The sequence below is a fragment of the Elephantulus edwardii genome, unplaced genomic scaffold, assembly GCF_000299155.1.
Source record: "Elephantulus edwardii isolate Elephantulus edwardi_28Jun2011 unplaced genomic scaffold, EleEdw1.0 scaffold00026, whole genome shotgun sequence".
In the NCBI taxonomy this organism is placed as follows: domain Eukaryota; kingdom Metazoa; phylum Chordata; class Mammalia; order Macroscelidea; family Macroscelididae; genus Elephantulus; species Elephantulus edwardii.
The window spans coordinates 18,220,222-18,236,944 of NW_006399776.1; the positions used below are offsets into that span (position 1 = coordinate 18,220,222).

General features: G+C 36.4%; 1 protein-coding gene across 1 annotated transcript; it reads right to left on the bottom strand.

Moving 5' to 3' along the window:
* Positions 1-15,135: 15,135 nt before the first annotated feature.
* On the bottom strand, positions 15,136-16,071 carry LOC102854633 (olfactory receptor 4F21-like). The gene has a single exon (XM_006883246.1). The coding sequence runs from the start codon at positions 16,069-16,071 to the stop codon at positions 15,136-15,138; it is 936 nt and encodes a 311-aa protein (XP_006883308.1).
* Positions 16,072-16,723: the final 652 nt, after the last annotated feature.

A 16,723-nucleotide genomic window follows, 5' to 3' on the forward strand; every position in this document is an offset into this window, starting at 1 on the left:
GGATTGATTCAGTGACTGGGGTAATTGGGATGGGTGTGTCAGAGGCAATGCGATTGGCACAGGATAGAGCAGGGTTTCGGGCTGTTGTATATAGGGTCACTATGAGTCGCAAACGACTGGACGGCACATAACAACAACAACAAAAACAACAACAACAGTGTTATCCCAGTGTGGAATATATTTATTGTGAGAAATAACTACTAGAAACGATTGTCTTTTAAACAAGACTTATAGACAGATTTGTTCCTTGAGGTCTTCTTGGTTCTCAAATATTCTTGAAGAATTTTACTGTCACATGAATTTTGCCAAATTCAGAGCCAAAATGAATGTAATCATAAAACAAACAGATGTGTTAGCTGTGATTATGGAAATGCTTTTTGTTTCTTTGTTTTATGATTTAGGCATTTTCACCCCTCTTTCTTGCGGTCTTCTTAAATGAGGATGGACTCACTTATTTTGACATATAGCTATCGTTTGTGTATTGGAACTAGTTGTCCATTCTTTTTTAAATACAAGTAAGATGATTTTTATGGGTAGATGTAAAGGGTATAGGCAGATGTGAAGGCTAGATGTAATAGATGATGTCATTGTCTTCATGATACCCATGACTGAATCATTACCCTTAAACTGCTCTTTTTGTGAGGCTTCTTAAAAGTAGAGGAATGTCAATTAACAGAGTTGTGATAATTAAATCTCAAAGAGTAAAAAAGTATTATTAGCATTTATGGAGTTTATATTTCAAAAGGACTTCTCTAGCCCTTATTTGATGTTGCTATAGAGAGCTACATTGGCCTAGCGGACAGAAAGGTATGCAACCAAGACCAAGGTGGAAGATTTTAATCTGCGGCACTCAGGCCTGGTTTAAATTGTTTTGTCAAACATTCTTCTATGTAGTATAACACTGGTCTGTGCATTACTGTACAGAGGTAACTCATGGTTGCTGTGATGCTAAACACTGTGACACTGATGTGCCAAATGCAATCATGGTTACCCATGATGGACAGTGTTTGGTGGAGTTTCCTGATTAAAACAAACTTGGAAGAAAGAGTGACATCCACTTCTGAAATGGCTTGCCTCCAGAAATTCTATGAACAGTACTCAGGTCTTTTGTTCATAGGTTGCTATGAGTGTCTACAACTTGATGGCACTTAACAACAATAAAGAAGATGGGCAGAACTATGTAAATGAAGAATGTTGGCCTACCCACAAGGGCATTGTCTATCCACCATTCCTCAAGGAGACTGACCAGCTTGAACAATCCACAAGGAGATTGGTTAGTCTCACCAGTAAATTAAAGTTCGCTTGCTGCAGAGGTGAAATCTATTGTCTAGGTAGCTGTCTTCCAGATTGCTTGAGCCAGCGTGATGAATATATCCAGGGTTGCATCAATTTTAATATGTTGGAATCTGTTGGAATATGTCAATTAATATTCCATACATACCTGTGGCCTTATTTTTTACCAATGTCTTCACTGAAGCTTTAATTTCTTCCTTTCTGAATATCAGTTCTTTATAATATGCTCCTTCCAGAAATGGTTCTGTGTCAGTCAATTATTTTCGCAACAGTAACTATATTCTCCCATCTTCTTTTATGTTTCCAGAATAATTTAGGATTTTACCCATAGACTCCTTCAGTGTTTGCAACTTGAGGATTGAATTTGTTTTTCAGTTTCTCAGCTTAAGAAATGCCAACTGGATTTTTTCCTTTTTATTTTCTGACTCCAACTCTTTGCACAATTCATTGAAATGTGTCTTTTTGTCTTCTGGAGCTGCCTTTTAGAATCTTCTGTTTAGTCCTTTTAACACTTCATTTATTCCCTTTATTTTGGCTTTTTGACATTTTAGTGCAATTTCCAGAGTCTTTTGTGACATGGATTTTGATCTTTTCTTTCTCCTTGTCTTTGAAATAAATTTTGCTTTCTTCGTGAATGATGTCTTGATGTCTTCCTACAGCTTTTTGGATCTTTGAATAGTAGTGTTTAATGCTTTGATCCTATTCTTGAGGTAGCATTTAAATTCAAGTGAGACAGATCAAGGTTGCATTTTGTTCTTGTGGATTTATATTCATTTTCTTTACCTTAAATTCGCACTAAGTAGTTAATGGTCTGTTCTATAGTCAACACCTGGCCTCATTTTGACTGCTAATATTGAACTTTGCCACTGATTCTTTCCCCAAATACAGCCAATCTGATTCCTATGTAGAGTATTTCAAATGAGGTCCATGAATAGTCTCTATTTGTATTTTCTTTCTTTTACAGGTATTTACAATGAATAAATAATTTATTGTACAAAATTTGACCATCTGATCTCTCACCTTATTTTTATTTCCAAGTTAATAATATCCAACTACCAGTCTGTCTTCTGTTTCTCCAATTTTTGCATTCTATTCCCCAGCTATTAGTAAACCTTGATTGCACATTTGATTGATTTCAGATAACATTGTTAATATTAAAATGGATCATGGCAGAAAGCAGAATATATCAGAAATCCATCGGTGTTTTATTAATTATACAAATGCATTTGACTTTGTGGATCACAACAAACTATGACAATATTTAGAAGAATTAGAATTTCAGAATACTTGATTTAGTTATGCAAAAGCTGTATCTAGACTAAGAGCCTGTTGTAATAAAAAAGCAAGAGAACAACACTCTATGGTTTAAAAGAAAGATGTGCATCAGGACTCTATCCTTGCTCCATGCCTATTTAATCTGTGTTCTGAGCAAATAATTTGAGAAGGTGGACTTTCTGAAGAAAAATATGGCATCAGGACAAAGGAAGGTTTATCAGTAGCCTGTGGTATGCAGAGTCATCTTGCTTGATGAGTGTAAGAAGGACTTGAAGCCATTGCTGTAGAAGATCAAGGACTACAGCTTTCAATATGGATTGTACCTCAACATGAAGAAAGAAAAATCCTCACCACCAGGCCAACATCATTATAGATGGAAAAGAGATTGAAGCTATCAATTATTTCATCTTGGTTGGATCCATAATCAACATCCTTGGTACTAGCAGCCAAGAAATCAAAAGATGATTACATTGGAAAATCTGCTGTCAGGGACCTCTCCAGAGTACTGAAGAGCAAAAGCCATAGATCAGTTACTTGCAACGTACCTGAAAGTTGGATGATGATTAAGGACAACAGGGGAAGAATTGATGCCTTTGATTTGTGATATTAGGAGAAAGTACTGAATATTTCACAGATTACCAGGAGAACAAACAGACATGTCTTAGAGAAAGTGGAACAATAGTGCTCCTTGGAAACAAGAATAATGAAAATTTGTCTCACATATTTTGAGCTTGTTGGTAGTAGATACCAGTCCTTTGAGAAAGACATCATGCTTGGAAATGTGTAGGATTAGCATAAAAGAGGAATACCCTTGACAAATGGTTTGACACAGTGACTGTAGTAATAGATTCAAGTGTGTCAGAGATGGTGAGGATGGCACAGGATAGGTCAGGTTTCAGATTCATTGTTAATAGTGTTGCTTTGAGTCTGACTCGATGGTACATAATAACAATTACAACTATTTGAAATATATTGATTCAGCCTTATTTCCACAAATACAATTAAACATATTTGTTGATATCTTGCTTGGATTTTGCACATAAAATATATTCATTCTACTTAATTTTTTTTTAATTTTTTATTTTTACAGAGGTTTTGGATTTCCATTCATTCGTTGCCGCAATTTTCTCCCTTCCCACCCCTCCCCACCAGCTCGCTTCCCCCTCCGAAGAGAGAAGAAAAAAACAAAAAAAGAAAAAAAATTGAAAAAAATTCCTTCATTAGTATTTTGATTTTTTACTGTTAATCTGTGGATGTTGATTTTGAAGCCAAGTAAAATCATAACATTATTTATTGGTTCAATTGTGAAATTATATTTTCCTTTCGAAGGAGATGTAATCCATATTGAAGGTTAACACTCTTTGTTCTTCTTCAGTGAAAGCTTCAAATCCTCTTCACAAATAGCAAGCAAGATAGAGCCATCTAACATAATGCAAGTTGTTGATTTTTTTCCCCTTCAGTTTTGATGCCATTTTCTTGGATTATTTGCTCAGCATATAGATTGAATAGGTATGGTAAAAAAAATACAAACATGATACATCGTCTTCCTGATTTTTTGATCATGCAATGTCCTTTGTTCTCCTTATATGACAGCTTCTTGGTTCGTGTGCTGATTATAAATGAGCACAATTAAATGTACTGCAGTTTGCACTCTGAATCCTAGAGTAAGTACAACCATAATGCCATTTAGAAGCAAAGGTAGTAAAACTTCATCGCACATATACTTTGGGCATATTGTCAGGAAAGGATTTGTCCTTGGAAAAATTATAGACATCATGATGGGAAAAGTGAAGGGTCAGAAAAAGAGAGAAAGACCCTCAACAAGATGGAGTGACACCATGATTAACAATGAGTTCAAGCATGTGGAAAATAGTTAGGATGGAGCAGCTTATGCCAAGGATCAAATCTGTTATTCATAGGATCTCTGTGAGTTGTGGGCATCAGGATGGAACCTAACATTATTCACAACAACATCTTCTGTAACTTATATCCACTCTGTTAAATGCCTTTATGCAGTTAAATATCTTTCTGGTATTCTCTGTTTTCAGCCAAGGTCCATTGACATCACTAGTGATGTGCCTCTTCTGAATCTAGTTTGAATTTCTGGTAGTTCTGTGCCTATAGTGTTCTAGCCATTTAAAAATAATCTTCTGCCAGATTTAACTTGCATGTTATATTAATGATATTGTTTAATAATTTCTATATTATGTTTGATCACCTTTATTTTTGAATGGGAACAACTATGGATCTTTTCCAGTCAACTGACTAGCTAGCTGTCTCCCAAATTTCTTGTCTTAGGTTAGTTAGCTGCAACCCATAAATTGATATTCTGTCTCAATTCCTGAGGCTTCCCCCTCACCCCCAGTTCTGTCAGTGTGATTGTAAGCTCTTCCTTCATTATCTATTGTTCCTGGTCAGACACAGCTCTCTGAAATAGTTCAATGGTCATCATTTATTTTTGATACAGTAACTTGCTGTATTCTTTGCATCTTAATGTGATAGTTTCTGTATAAGTCGCATTTTGCCTTAGGAATTCTTCAGTCACCCTTGTATGGTTATGGATATTATCCTATTACTGACAGTATTGAATTTCAGATAGATCTTGAAATGCTTCTTGGGACAATGAACACAACATTTCTTTTTCATTTTCCTTTGCTGGTTTAGTAGACCATGGTTGCATCATTTCAGATTTTTAAAGTTTTAAAAAATTTTTATTTTATTATTTTTGTGTGTGTACCATCACATTGGATCTGACTGGTACAGGAAGAGATTGTCCCTCCTTCTCCAGCAGAGCATCTGGTGGATTTGAACCGCGTACCTCTGGAATTGCAGTGCAGCTTCCTGCCACAAGGCCACCAGAGCTCCCCTCATTTCAGATTATTAATGCCTAAGATATAAATCTGTATGTGCTCCACTTCATTTTTGACACATTTCAATTTTCCTGTATTTTATTCTTTGTATATTTCACTTTTCAGATACTAATGGATGTTTGCAGCTATTCCTTCTCATTTTGAGTTATGCAGCAGCAGCAAATATGTGCTTTTTTATTAACTGAAAGCTTTACTTCATCTTGACACTAAAGTCTACTTTGAAGAAATAACACTTCCTCTCTCATATTTTGAATGCCTTCCAACTTGAGAGTTTTGTTTTGTAGCATTATATCAGACAAAGATGTTCATAGAGGCTTTGTTTTCAAAGACTCATTATTTAAAACATGAATGGTCAGTTCTGCTTCTTAGTCAGAAATTATTACTGAAAGCTATTCATCATAGTTACCCTATTGAAATAAAAAAATGCTGGCATAGGTTCCTGCATTTCATGTACAAATATGTTTGCTGAATAGATATAATAGGTAAACTGAGCTTTGGTGGCCAAGTGGTAAAAAGCTGCGCTGCAATCCCAAAGGCATGCGGTTCAAATCTGCTAGCTGCTTTGCGAGAAAAATGAACTGCCTCTGAAAACCTGTCAGAGGGTCAGCTATAGGTAATTACTGACACGATAGTACATAATAAAACAACACCTCAATGAGTAAAAATTTAAAAACTGTTTTATTCAGGTTTCATTTGGTGCATATGCCAGCAAATAGTATGATTAGACAAATGTAAAATGTGGAAGTTGCACAGAAGTAATTGTGTACTCAAAATGGGAGGAGAAATGTAATATCATTTTTATCTTAGACTACAGCTGAGTTGTTCAAGGAAAGTCTATGCTTAGTATACGATTATCTTTTATTTGAAGAACTTTGATTTTCTTATTTCATATTTTGAGAACCTAGCAGATAGAACAGAGGAGCTCTGAGGGCTTTGTCCATAGGGATTTGTGATGCTAACCCAAGAGCAGCACTTCTTTGACAGTTTGAATTCACCAATGGCTCTGCAGGAGAAAGTTAGGCAATCTCCTCCTGTGTGATTTACAGCCTCTAAAAATCCACTGGAACTTCAGTAATCAGTGTCAATTCAAACTTGATGACAATGAGTAGTTAAAGTAACAGACAAAATTAACAGAAGAATGTCTGTGCTCTATATATGCCTTACGTGCAGTAATCATTTTACTGGAGGAATCTGCTTTATGGTTCGGCATCAGTTTAACCTATCTATTGTTTCTTGGGCCAATAGGCTACATTATAGTAGATGGAGAAAAGATAATATTGTCAATTATTTAATCTTACTTTGATCCACACAGAAAAAACTTGGTACCAGCAATCAAGAAATCAAAAGATGTGTTGTCTTGGGAAAATCTTCTGTCAAGGACTGCTTCAATTGTTAAAGAGCAACATGATCATTTTAAAGACTAAGGTGCACCTAATCCATACCAAAGTTTTTTTTTTACTTGATATGCATCTGGAAGTTGGTCAGTGAGTGACAGAAGAATCATTGTTTAGAGGGCCACCATGATGACTTGGAGTTGTGGTGTCGCAAAAGAGCACCAGATATCCCAAGGACTGACAAAAGAACAGGCAAATATTTCTTGAAAAAGGTGCAGTTAGAGTACTTCAGGGAGAACACAGTGGCGAAACTTCATATCACCTATTTTGGACATGTTAAGAGGGGTTAGTCCTTGGAAAAAGACATCATGTTTTGGATGATCAGCGAAAGAGAAAAAGAGTTCCAATGTAATGAATTGACACAGTGACTGTAACAGTGGTTTAATCATATCAGAGATGATGAGGATGGCACAGGATAGGGCAAGGTCCCTGTTTTCACAGGGTTGCTATGAGTCTTGGTTGACTTCAAAACACTTAACAATAACTGTTTTCTTGCACTTATAACCTACAGCAAATCTAATCTTCTCATTGCTAGTGATTTGGAACCTACTCATAGTTGATCCGCCAGTGGGTTTCTGAGGCTATAAGTTATGCAAGAGAAAATTGTACATGTTCCTCCTGAGGAACAGCTGGTGTATTTGAACTATCAGAGAGAAAATGACTTTGGATTTGCAGTACAGCATCCTTCTGACTAACCACAAGAACTCCCTTTTAACATCCTTTTCGTAATTAGTGTCATCTAGTTGCCTATGAATCACCAACTCTCTTATAGCTAATCTTCCAGAGGCTGAAATCACATAGGATGAGATTGCCCATCTTTCTCCCACAGAGCAGCTGATAGATTCCAGCTGCCTTCTTTGGGGTTGGCAGTACAACTCCTGACCCAATAAGTCACCAGAGTTCCCTTTGTTCTTGCAGTAGTTGTTGTTATGTGCCTTACCTGCTATTCATAGTGACCGTATGCATTATAGCTCTGAAACCTGTCCTATTCTGACCAATCTCACTGTCTCCAACACATCTGTCCCTATTACCTCAGTTTCTGTATCAATTCATCTCATCCAGGGTCTTTTCCTCTTTCATTGTCTTTCTACCCTTCCAAACATGATTTTCCTCTTCAGGGACTGGTCCATCTTGGAAACATGTCCAAAATATGTGAGATAAAGCTTAAAAATCCTTACCTCCTGAAAGCAAGTTTATTTCACTTTTTCCAGGACAGACCCGTTTGATCTCTTGGAAATCCATGTAGTTGCTGGGTGCTATGGAGTCAAGTATGACTCATGGCGACTCTGAACAGTGGATCTGAAACTCATCCTATCCAGTGCCATCTTCAAACTTCCTGATGGATTAGAGCCCATTGCAGCCGTTACTATGTCTAGCCATCTGGTTGAGAGTTGTCTTCTCCTTGACTGACCTTCCACCCTTCTAAGCATCATGTCCCTCTCCATGGAATAACCCTCCTAGCAATATACCCAAAAGTATCATCTTTGCCTTCAAAGAACACTCTGGCTGCATCCTTTCCAAGACATATTTATTCTTTTGGTAGGCCATGGAATGTTTAGTCCTCTAACACCACGACTCAAAGGCATCAATTCTTCTTCTGTCATTTCTGTGCACTGTCCAGCTCTCAGATACATAGGAAGTGAATGAAACTTTATGAAACTGAGGTAGTTCACTTGGCATAATGCTCTCCAGTCCCTCACAAATTAGGTGGTAATTTACAATATCATTTGTTCCTGTGTGCAATAGTATTCCATCATGTGAATGCACCATAATTTCTTAGTCCACTTCATTGTGGTTGGATACATGAGCTGTTTCCATGTTCTTGTCATGGTGAATAACACGGCTATGGACATTGGTGTACAAGTGTCTGTTTGTGCCTCAGTTATCATTTTTTCCAGGGTATAATCCAAGCAGTGGAATAGCTGGGTTATAAGGAATTTCTATGTTCAACTTTTTGAGGAAGCACCAAAATACCTTCCAGAGTGAATGTACAAGAGTTCTGATCTCACCACATCCTCTCCAACATTTATTACTTGCTGTCCTGGTAAACTTTGCCACTGCTCCTGGGGTAAGATGGTATCTCATTGTAGTTTTGATTTGCATCTCTCTTATTGCCAATGATTTTGAGCATTTCTTCATGTTTCTGTTGACTATCTAAACGTGCTCCTCTGTGAAAAGTCTTTTCATGTCTCTTGCCTATTTTGTAATTGGGTTATCAACCTTTTTCTTCTGGAGGCCCAGGAGTATTTTATAAACTTTAGTTATGAGATCCTTGTCTGAGATGGTATTGCCAAACTTTTTTTTTATCAGTCTGTAGGTTTTCTTTTCACCTATTGAAAAAAAGTTTTGGATGAACACAACGATTTAATCTTTAGAAGGTCCCATTCATCAACTTTATCCTCTCCAGGTTGTGGGTTTCCGACTGTATTTGGCAGTTTCTTTATACCAAAGAGCAGGCCTTCTAAGCTTGATACCAGGTGGTCTCTTATGAACTTTATGATTTTGGCTTTCCCCTCAGGTCTCTGATCCACAATGAGTTGATTTTTGTGTGTAAGTGAACCTAACTAGAGACACAAAAGACTTATACAAAGAAAAATACGGAACATTTATGTGAGACACAATAAAAGCTCTAAAGAATTGGAAAAAAGTTCCCTGTTCATAGATAGGAAGACTCAAAATTGTGAAAATGACCTGCATTATGCAGATGACACAACCCTGCTTGCTGAAACTGAGGAGGACCTCATGCACTTGCTGTGAAGGGTCAAGGACTGCAGCCTTCAGTATGGACTGAGGCTCAATGTCAAGAAGATAAAGATTCTCACCACTGGACCAATTGGCAGCGTCAGGATGGATGGCAAAGAGATTGAGATTATTCACAGCTTCAGTTTGCTCAGCTCCACAGTCAACACTCTTGGCACCAGCAGTCAGGAAATCAAAAAGCGTATTGCGATGGAAAAGTCTGCTGTTAGGGACCTCTCTAAAGTACTCAGGAGCAAAGGTGTCTCTCTGGAGACTAAGGTGAGCCTGATACAAGCCATGGTCTTTGCAATCGCTTGTTATGCATCAGAGAGTTGGACAATGACAAGGGAGGACAGAAGGAGAGTTGATGCCTTTGAGCTGTGGTGCTGGAGAAGGGTACTGAACGTACCATGGACTGCCAGGAAAATAAACAGATTCATCTTGGAGAGGATTAAACGAAGCAAGTCCTTGGAGGCAAGGATTCTGGGGCTTCATCTGACATACTTTGGACATGTTGCCAGGAGGGACGGGTCCTTGGAGAGGGACATCATGCTTGGGAGGGTGGAGGGACAGCGCAGGAGGGGAAGACCCTCTACGAGATGGATTGATTCGGTGACTGGGGTAATCGGGATGGATGTGTCAGAGGCAGTGCGGTTGTCGCAGGATAGAGCAGTGTTTAGGGCTGTTGTGCATAGGGTCGCTATGAGTCGCAAACGACTCGATGGCACATAACAACAACAACAACCGAAAGCAATATATATATTCAACACAATCTCAATACAGATACTAAATTCATTTTTCATGGAGGTTGAAAGGGAAATTGTCAAGTTTATTTGGAGAGGAAAGAGACTCTGAATAAGCAAAGCATTTCTGAAGAACAAAAATGAAGTGGCAGGCATAGCACTCCCTGACCTCAAAACACAGCAGTAGTAACCAAACAGCATGGTACTGGTATAATGACAGGCACATAGACCAAGGGAACAGGATTGCGAACCCAGAAATGGACTCATCTATCTACAGTCAACGGATATTTGACAAGGAAATTAAATCTGTCAAATGGGGAAATGACAACCTCTTCAACAAATGATGCTGGCAAGACTGGTCCAACTGTATAAAGCTGAAACAGGATCTCACAGTTGTTTTGATTTGCATCTGATGTTTATAATTATCTGCTATGCATCTGAGGGCTGATAATGAAAAAAGAAAGACAGAAGAATAATTGATGCCTTTGAGCTGTAGTGTCAGAGAAGAAAGAGTACAAATATCCCAAATCAGATATGTCTAGGAAAAAATGCAGCTGAAGTATTATTTGGAGACAAAGATGATGAGACTCTATCTCTTATATTTTGGACATGTTGCTAGGAAAAACTTTTCCTTAGAAAGTGACAAGATGATTGGAAAGATGGAGAGTTAGCAAAGGAGAAGAAAATACCCAACAAGATGGATTGACATAGTGACTGCAAAAACAGGGTCGATGTGGCAGAAATGATAGGGATGGCATAGGATAGGACAAGGTTTGAGTCTGTTTTCATGGGGTCAGTTTGTGTCTTTTTCAACTTGATGACACCTTATGACAACAACAATAGCTAGCGGCATTGAATATTTTTTTGTATATTCTTGTTTTGGTGAAGTCTTTTAATATCTGGTGCCCATTTTGTAACTGGGTTGTTTGCCTTACCTTTGTTAAGATATTAGAGGTTTCTATAACTATTAGATGTCAGTCCTTTATTAGATATGCCACTGCCAAATATTTGAAGGGAAAATCAAGGTGAAATGAATGGATGATCCATTCAATGAATGGATGATACATTGTACATATTTAGTTTAACCATGTGGAATAGGATATGCATGACTGATTGACAGAGAAAAAAAATGACAAAGGAAAGATTTACACAGATTGAAACAATTACAGAGAATTGATATGGATAAGAGCATGGAGTGGGGAAAAGGGAGCAGAGATTAGTGAATGGATGGGTAGGGTGAAGAGAAAGGCAAGGTACAATGAGAACATGATGAGATATTGATATTAATAGCATTGATCAATTGTAATGAGTGTTATAAAACTGTATATAAATGAATGCAAAACAATATTATTATAATGTATTCTGCCTTTTAAATCTTTCAGAGTCTCACAGTCTTTCTAAATTGTAGACAAAAATAAAAATATTTGGAATACAAAAATTTTTATTGATTAAACTATATATTTAAAATATATTAAAAATAAAAATCTAATTTTGACACATTTCCTTACTCATATATTCCTATGTGAAACTCTGCATTTATTAAAAAGAAATATATTAAATGTTGCTTATTCTAATCATTTGAAAGTAGAATTTGAAAAGAAAGGTTTTGAGTATTTTTAGAAATGTGATGTTAACTTAGTTAAGGCAGTTAATGCCTGAAGAGTAGATGATGACTGAAAAAATATGTTGAATGATCAGTATGAAATATCAGAAGTTGTGACCACCAAAGTCAGGGGTTGATATACAACTTGTATAGACTATAAACACAATTCTTCTAAAAATTTGTAGCACAGTAGTTTAAATCTTGGGCTTTAACTATTATCAGTTGATTAAAGTTAAGATTTGAACATGTGTTAAGTTTGTATGTGTGTAAAAATCTACAAGTCAGTTGACTGAAAAACTGAGATAATTATTTAGGATAGAAAAAAAATTACATTAAAACTTTATTTTTAGGAGGTAATTATTACAATTCCAACAAGCCAACAAACCATATATTTTTTTAAAAATCATAGATGAGAATTAAATTGTTCTTTAGAGTCAATTTATTTTAGTTTATTTATAATATCAAAAGAGGTTACTTTTTTAAAAATATTAAAACATCCATAAATACTATAGAAGTAAACAAAATTAAAGTCATTTGAATAGGTTGTTTTCCCCCATTTATGTTATACAAATGACCAAACCTTGCTGGAAGTGAGGAAGATTCGAAATATTGCTGCAGAGGTAGAATAATGCAGCCTTTGTGTGGATTACATCTCAACATCAAAAAACATAGGTTCCCACTTAGGACCAACAGAAAACATCATGATAGAAATAACTGAAGCTGTCAAAGATTTTATCTTGCTCAGTTGTAACAATCAATTCCTTTGGATTCAGCTCTTGAGATCAGAAGATGTACTGCATTGGCAAGTCTGCTGTTAGGGACCTCTCCAAAATACTTAAGAGCAACATTGTTAGCTTGAAGATTAAGGCACACCTGAATCAGTCACCTGCTTTGTATCTGAAAGTTGGACAATGAATAAAGATGACAGAAGAATAATTGATACTTTTGAATGGTGATGATAGAGAAGAGTACTGAATATCCCCTGGACTGCCAAAAGAACAAACAGATACATCTAGGGAGGAAATGTAGCTAAAGGGCTTCTTAGAGGCAAAGATAGCAAAGCTGGCTCTGTCTCTCATACTTTGGACATGTTGCTAGGAGAGACTATTCCTTAGAGAAGGACATCATGTTTGGGAAGATGGAGTGTTAGCTAGAGAGGAAGACCCCAAATCAGATGGATTGACATTGACACAGTGACTGCAGCAATGGGCTCAAATCAGAGATGACGAGTATGGTTCAGGTCTGTTCAGTTTCTGATACAGTAACAAGGTTCATCACAAGGTTCAGGTCTGTTGTTCATAGGGTCACTATGGGTCATACTCAACTCAACGGCACTAACAACAACAAGACATACATTTTCTATAGAAATATGAAGCTATGCAACAAATTTCACTTTCCATAGTTCTGATTTAAATTCCTATAAATCCTATTTGATAGGTTGTTGTTTGTTGTTAAGTGTTGTTGAGTCATAGACAACCCCTTGCAACCCTATGAACAAAAACCCTGAACCCTGTTGTATAACTATCATTATTTCTCTAAGTTCACAGAGTTTCTGGAGGCAAGCTATTTAGGAAGTGGATGTCACTCCTATTTCCAAGTTTGTTTTAATCTGGGAGTTCAACCAAGCACTGTCACCATTGGTAATCATTATCACATTTGACGCATCAGTGTCAGTTGTTTAGCATCACAGCATCCATGAGTTACCTCTGTAAACCAAATTAACAGAACAATGCTATACCACTTAAAAGAATGTATAGATATTTTTATTGTAAAAATGTTTTCATATTACTGTTTACAGATACATGGATGTGCTTTCAGTTCTTTACCGTTTACTTTTATATCAATATTTAATATACTAGTTACCATTTCTAATTAGGGGGAAAATGGAAATTTCTTTTTCTTTACAAGTTCAACAGAAAACTGATGTACAAGGAAATTGTAAAAGTTATAGCTCTTCTAAAAGAATATGTCCTGGTTACTTGATAAGGTTTATAATAATTTATCCATTAAAGATTATTTAAATTGTATAAATGCCAGCATGTACAGTTTTAATAATATGTAGTTTTATGCCTTTTAAGAGGAAGTCGGGTTTACAGTTAGTGAAAAGTTGTTCTTAGGTGTCACTGAGTTGATTGCTTCTCAAAGCTGCCCTATGTACGTACGACATATCAAAACCTTATTCAATTGTGCATCCCCTTTCCATTCGCCTCAGTGCTTAAGCTCCTTGTGGCAGTCATCCTTTTTCTGTTCTTCTTCTTCACTGTCACTTCCATGATTTTTCAATCAAGAGTCCTTTTCCAGGGGCTGACTCCTCCTAACAATATTCTTCAAGTATGGAGACAAAGGATCATCAATTTCACCTCTGAGGAGCACTCTGGCTGCACACCTTCCAAGGTAGATTTGTTTGTTCTTTTGACAGGTTCGTGATATATTTAATACTCTTCAGCTGTACCAAATTCAAAGACAAAAATTCCTCATAATTCTTATTAGTTATCCAAATTTCAGATGTGAAGCAATTGAAAATATCATGAGTTGGGTCAGATACATTTTAATCTTTGAGCTAACATCCTTGTTTGTTAACACTTTGACTTAGTCTTTGACAGCAGATTTTTCAAGCTGAGTACATGTTTGACTTCTTGACTGCGGCTTTCATGGATGTTGATTGCAGATCTAAATAAAATGAAATCCTTGGAAATTTCAATCTTTTCTCTATATATCATGATCATGTTTGTTGTCCTAGTTGTGATGATTATCATTTTCTTGATGTCGAGGTGTAATTAATATTTAAGGCTGTAGCCCCAAAGCACACATATCTTAGATTCCCACTTACCTATTGTAGATGACAACAACTGAAAGTAGCAATGTGATAGAACATTTATATTCTTTTTTTTAACATAGTGACTGAGGCACCATGATGAAAACAATGTACTGAATACATGGAGTACTGTGCATTAAGATATTTACTTAAACAAAAGACCTTTTGTTGGCTTTCTCCCCCTTAGAAAAAATACATGCATGTGGAAATCAAAGGGTAGAGATAACAGTTTTTCAATTTTTCATCATAGTGAAAGTGATGAGCTCTACTGAAGAGATTGAAATTGAGTTAAGGAAAGAGATGATTCATTCAATTCTGGTCATGTTAAATATATGATACTTATGTGGAGATTTCTAATGAGGTACATCAATATATGGTTTTAGAGCTTCGAAAACATACATGGTCAGCAAAAGCTGGTATAATATTGCTGCTTGTGTAGTTTCTTTATTGCCATCTTCATGTCTTTGTTTCTTAATGTGTAAATGGCAGGATTCAAGATAGGAGTAATAGCAAAGTCAACAATGAAGAGATACTTATCAAGTGGCGATGTGGGGAAAGGCCATACATAGAGAAACATACATGGAGTGAAAAAAAGAAGAACTACAGTAATGTGAGCTGACAAAGTGACAAATGCCTTAGATAAATCACCTTTAGAACGTTTCCAGACAGTGACCAAAATAAAAGCATAGGAAAGGAATAGCAGGAAGAAGGTGCCCAGGCTCATGAATCCACTGTTGGCAGCAATGATAAACTGAAACTTGTATCCATCTATGCATGCAAGTTTTATGATCCTGGGAAAATCACAGTAAAAACTATCTACTCTATTAGGTCCACAGAAGGGCAAATTTATAACAAAAGCAAACTGAGACATAGCATGGACAATTCCAGTTATCCATCCAATGACTACAAATGAAACACACATTTTAGGATTCATTATGGTCAAGTAGTGAAGAGGCTTACAGATGGCTGTATATCTATCAAATGCCATTGCTATGAGCAGCACCATCTCCACTCCTCCTATGATGTGGATGAAGCATATTTGTGCCATACAACCTTGAAACGAAATTACTTTGTGTTCATTCAAAAGGTCTGTGATCATCTTGGGTACTGTGGTAGAGGAAAGACCCACATCAATAAGGGATAGATTAGCCAGCAAGAAGTACATAGGAGAGTGTAAATGAGAATCAAGAATTACCAAAAACAAAACAAAAAGATTTCCCAGGATGATCCCTAAATAGAGTAAGGAGAATATAAACATGAGGCAAATTTTAGTTTTTAAAGAACTGGAGAGTCCTAACAACACAAACTCAGAAATCACAGAGTTATTTAGTCCACCCATTGACTGGGACAGAAGAGCTGATTTCAAATGACCTGGAAGTAGGAAATGAGGAGTGTTAGAACCAGTGGCATTAAGAATCGATCTTCTGTTTACCCAGCTAGTTTATTCTATGAGTTTTATCTACTGAAATTAAAAATTATGAAATGAACAAAAATTAGAAAGTTTATGAGAAGATTATTATGAAAAGAATAAAATATAAATACTTCAGATGATGAAAACAATGTTACTTCCCTTCTGATTCAAATATCAAACCTTAGGGTTTTGCTGCTCCTTGAAAGGCTCCCTGACCACTTACCTGTTTTCTCACTGTGTAATGTCAATGATTTTCTGTCATCTGCATGTTAACATTCTTATATTAATTTACAAATCATCTTTCACTGAATTGCTTCTTTAACTAGGCAAGTAAAGATGAGGAGGAATTTCTCTGAAGCTCTAGGGCAAAGGGTATGTTGAACAATGATTGGATAAATATCAACATTTATTCTTGATCACAACTAATAATAACAAACCTCTAGACATATGTTTGTGGTTATTTGGGGTTGCTAAGCTGATTTCAACTCTTAGTGACCTCATATGTTCTTTTGAGGACTAAATGAGTCCTGAAAACAAGAAAAGTACCAGAAAATGTTCTCAGTGACAACCACGATGGGCT

Coding starts and splice junctions, on each gene's coding strand:
- LOC102854633 (XM_006883246.1), bottom strand. CDS start 16,071: ATGGGTGGACTAAATAACTCTGTGATTTCTGAGTTTGTGTTGTTAGGA.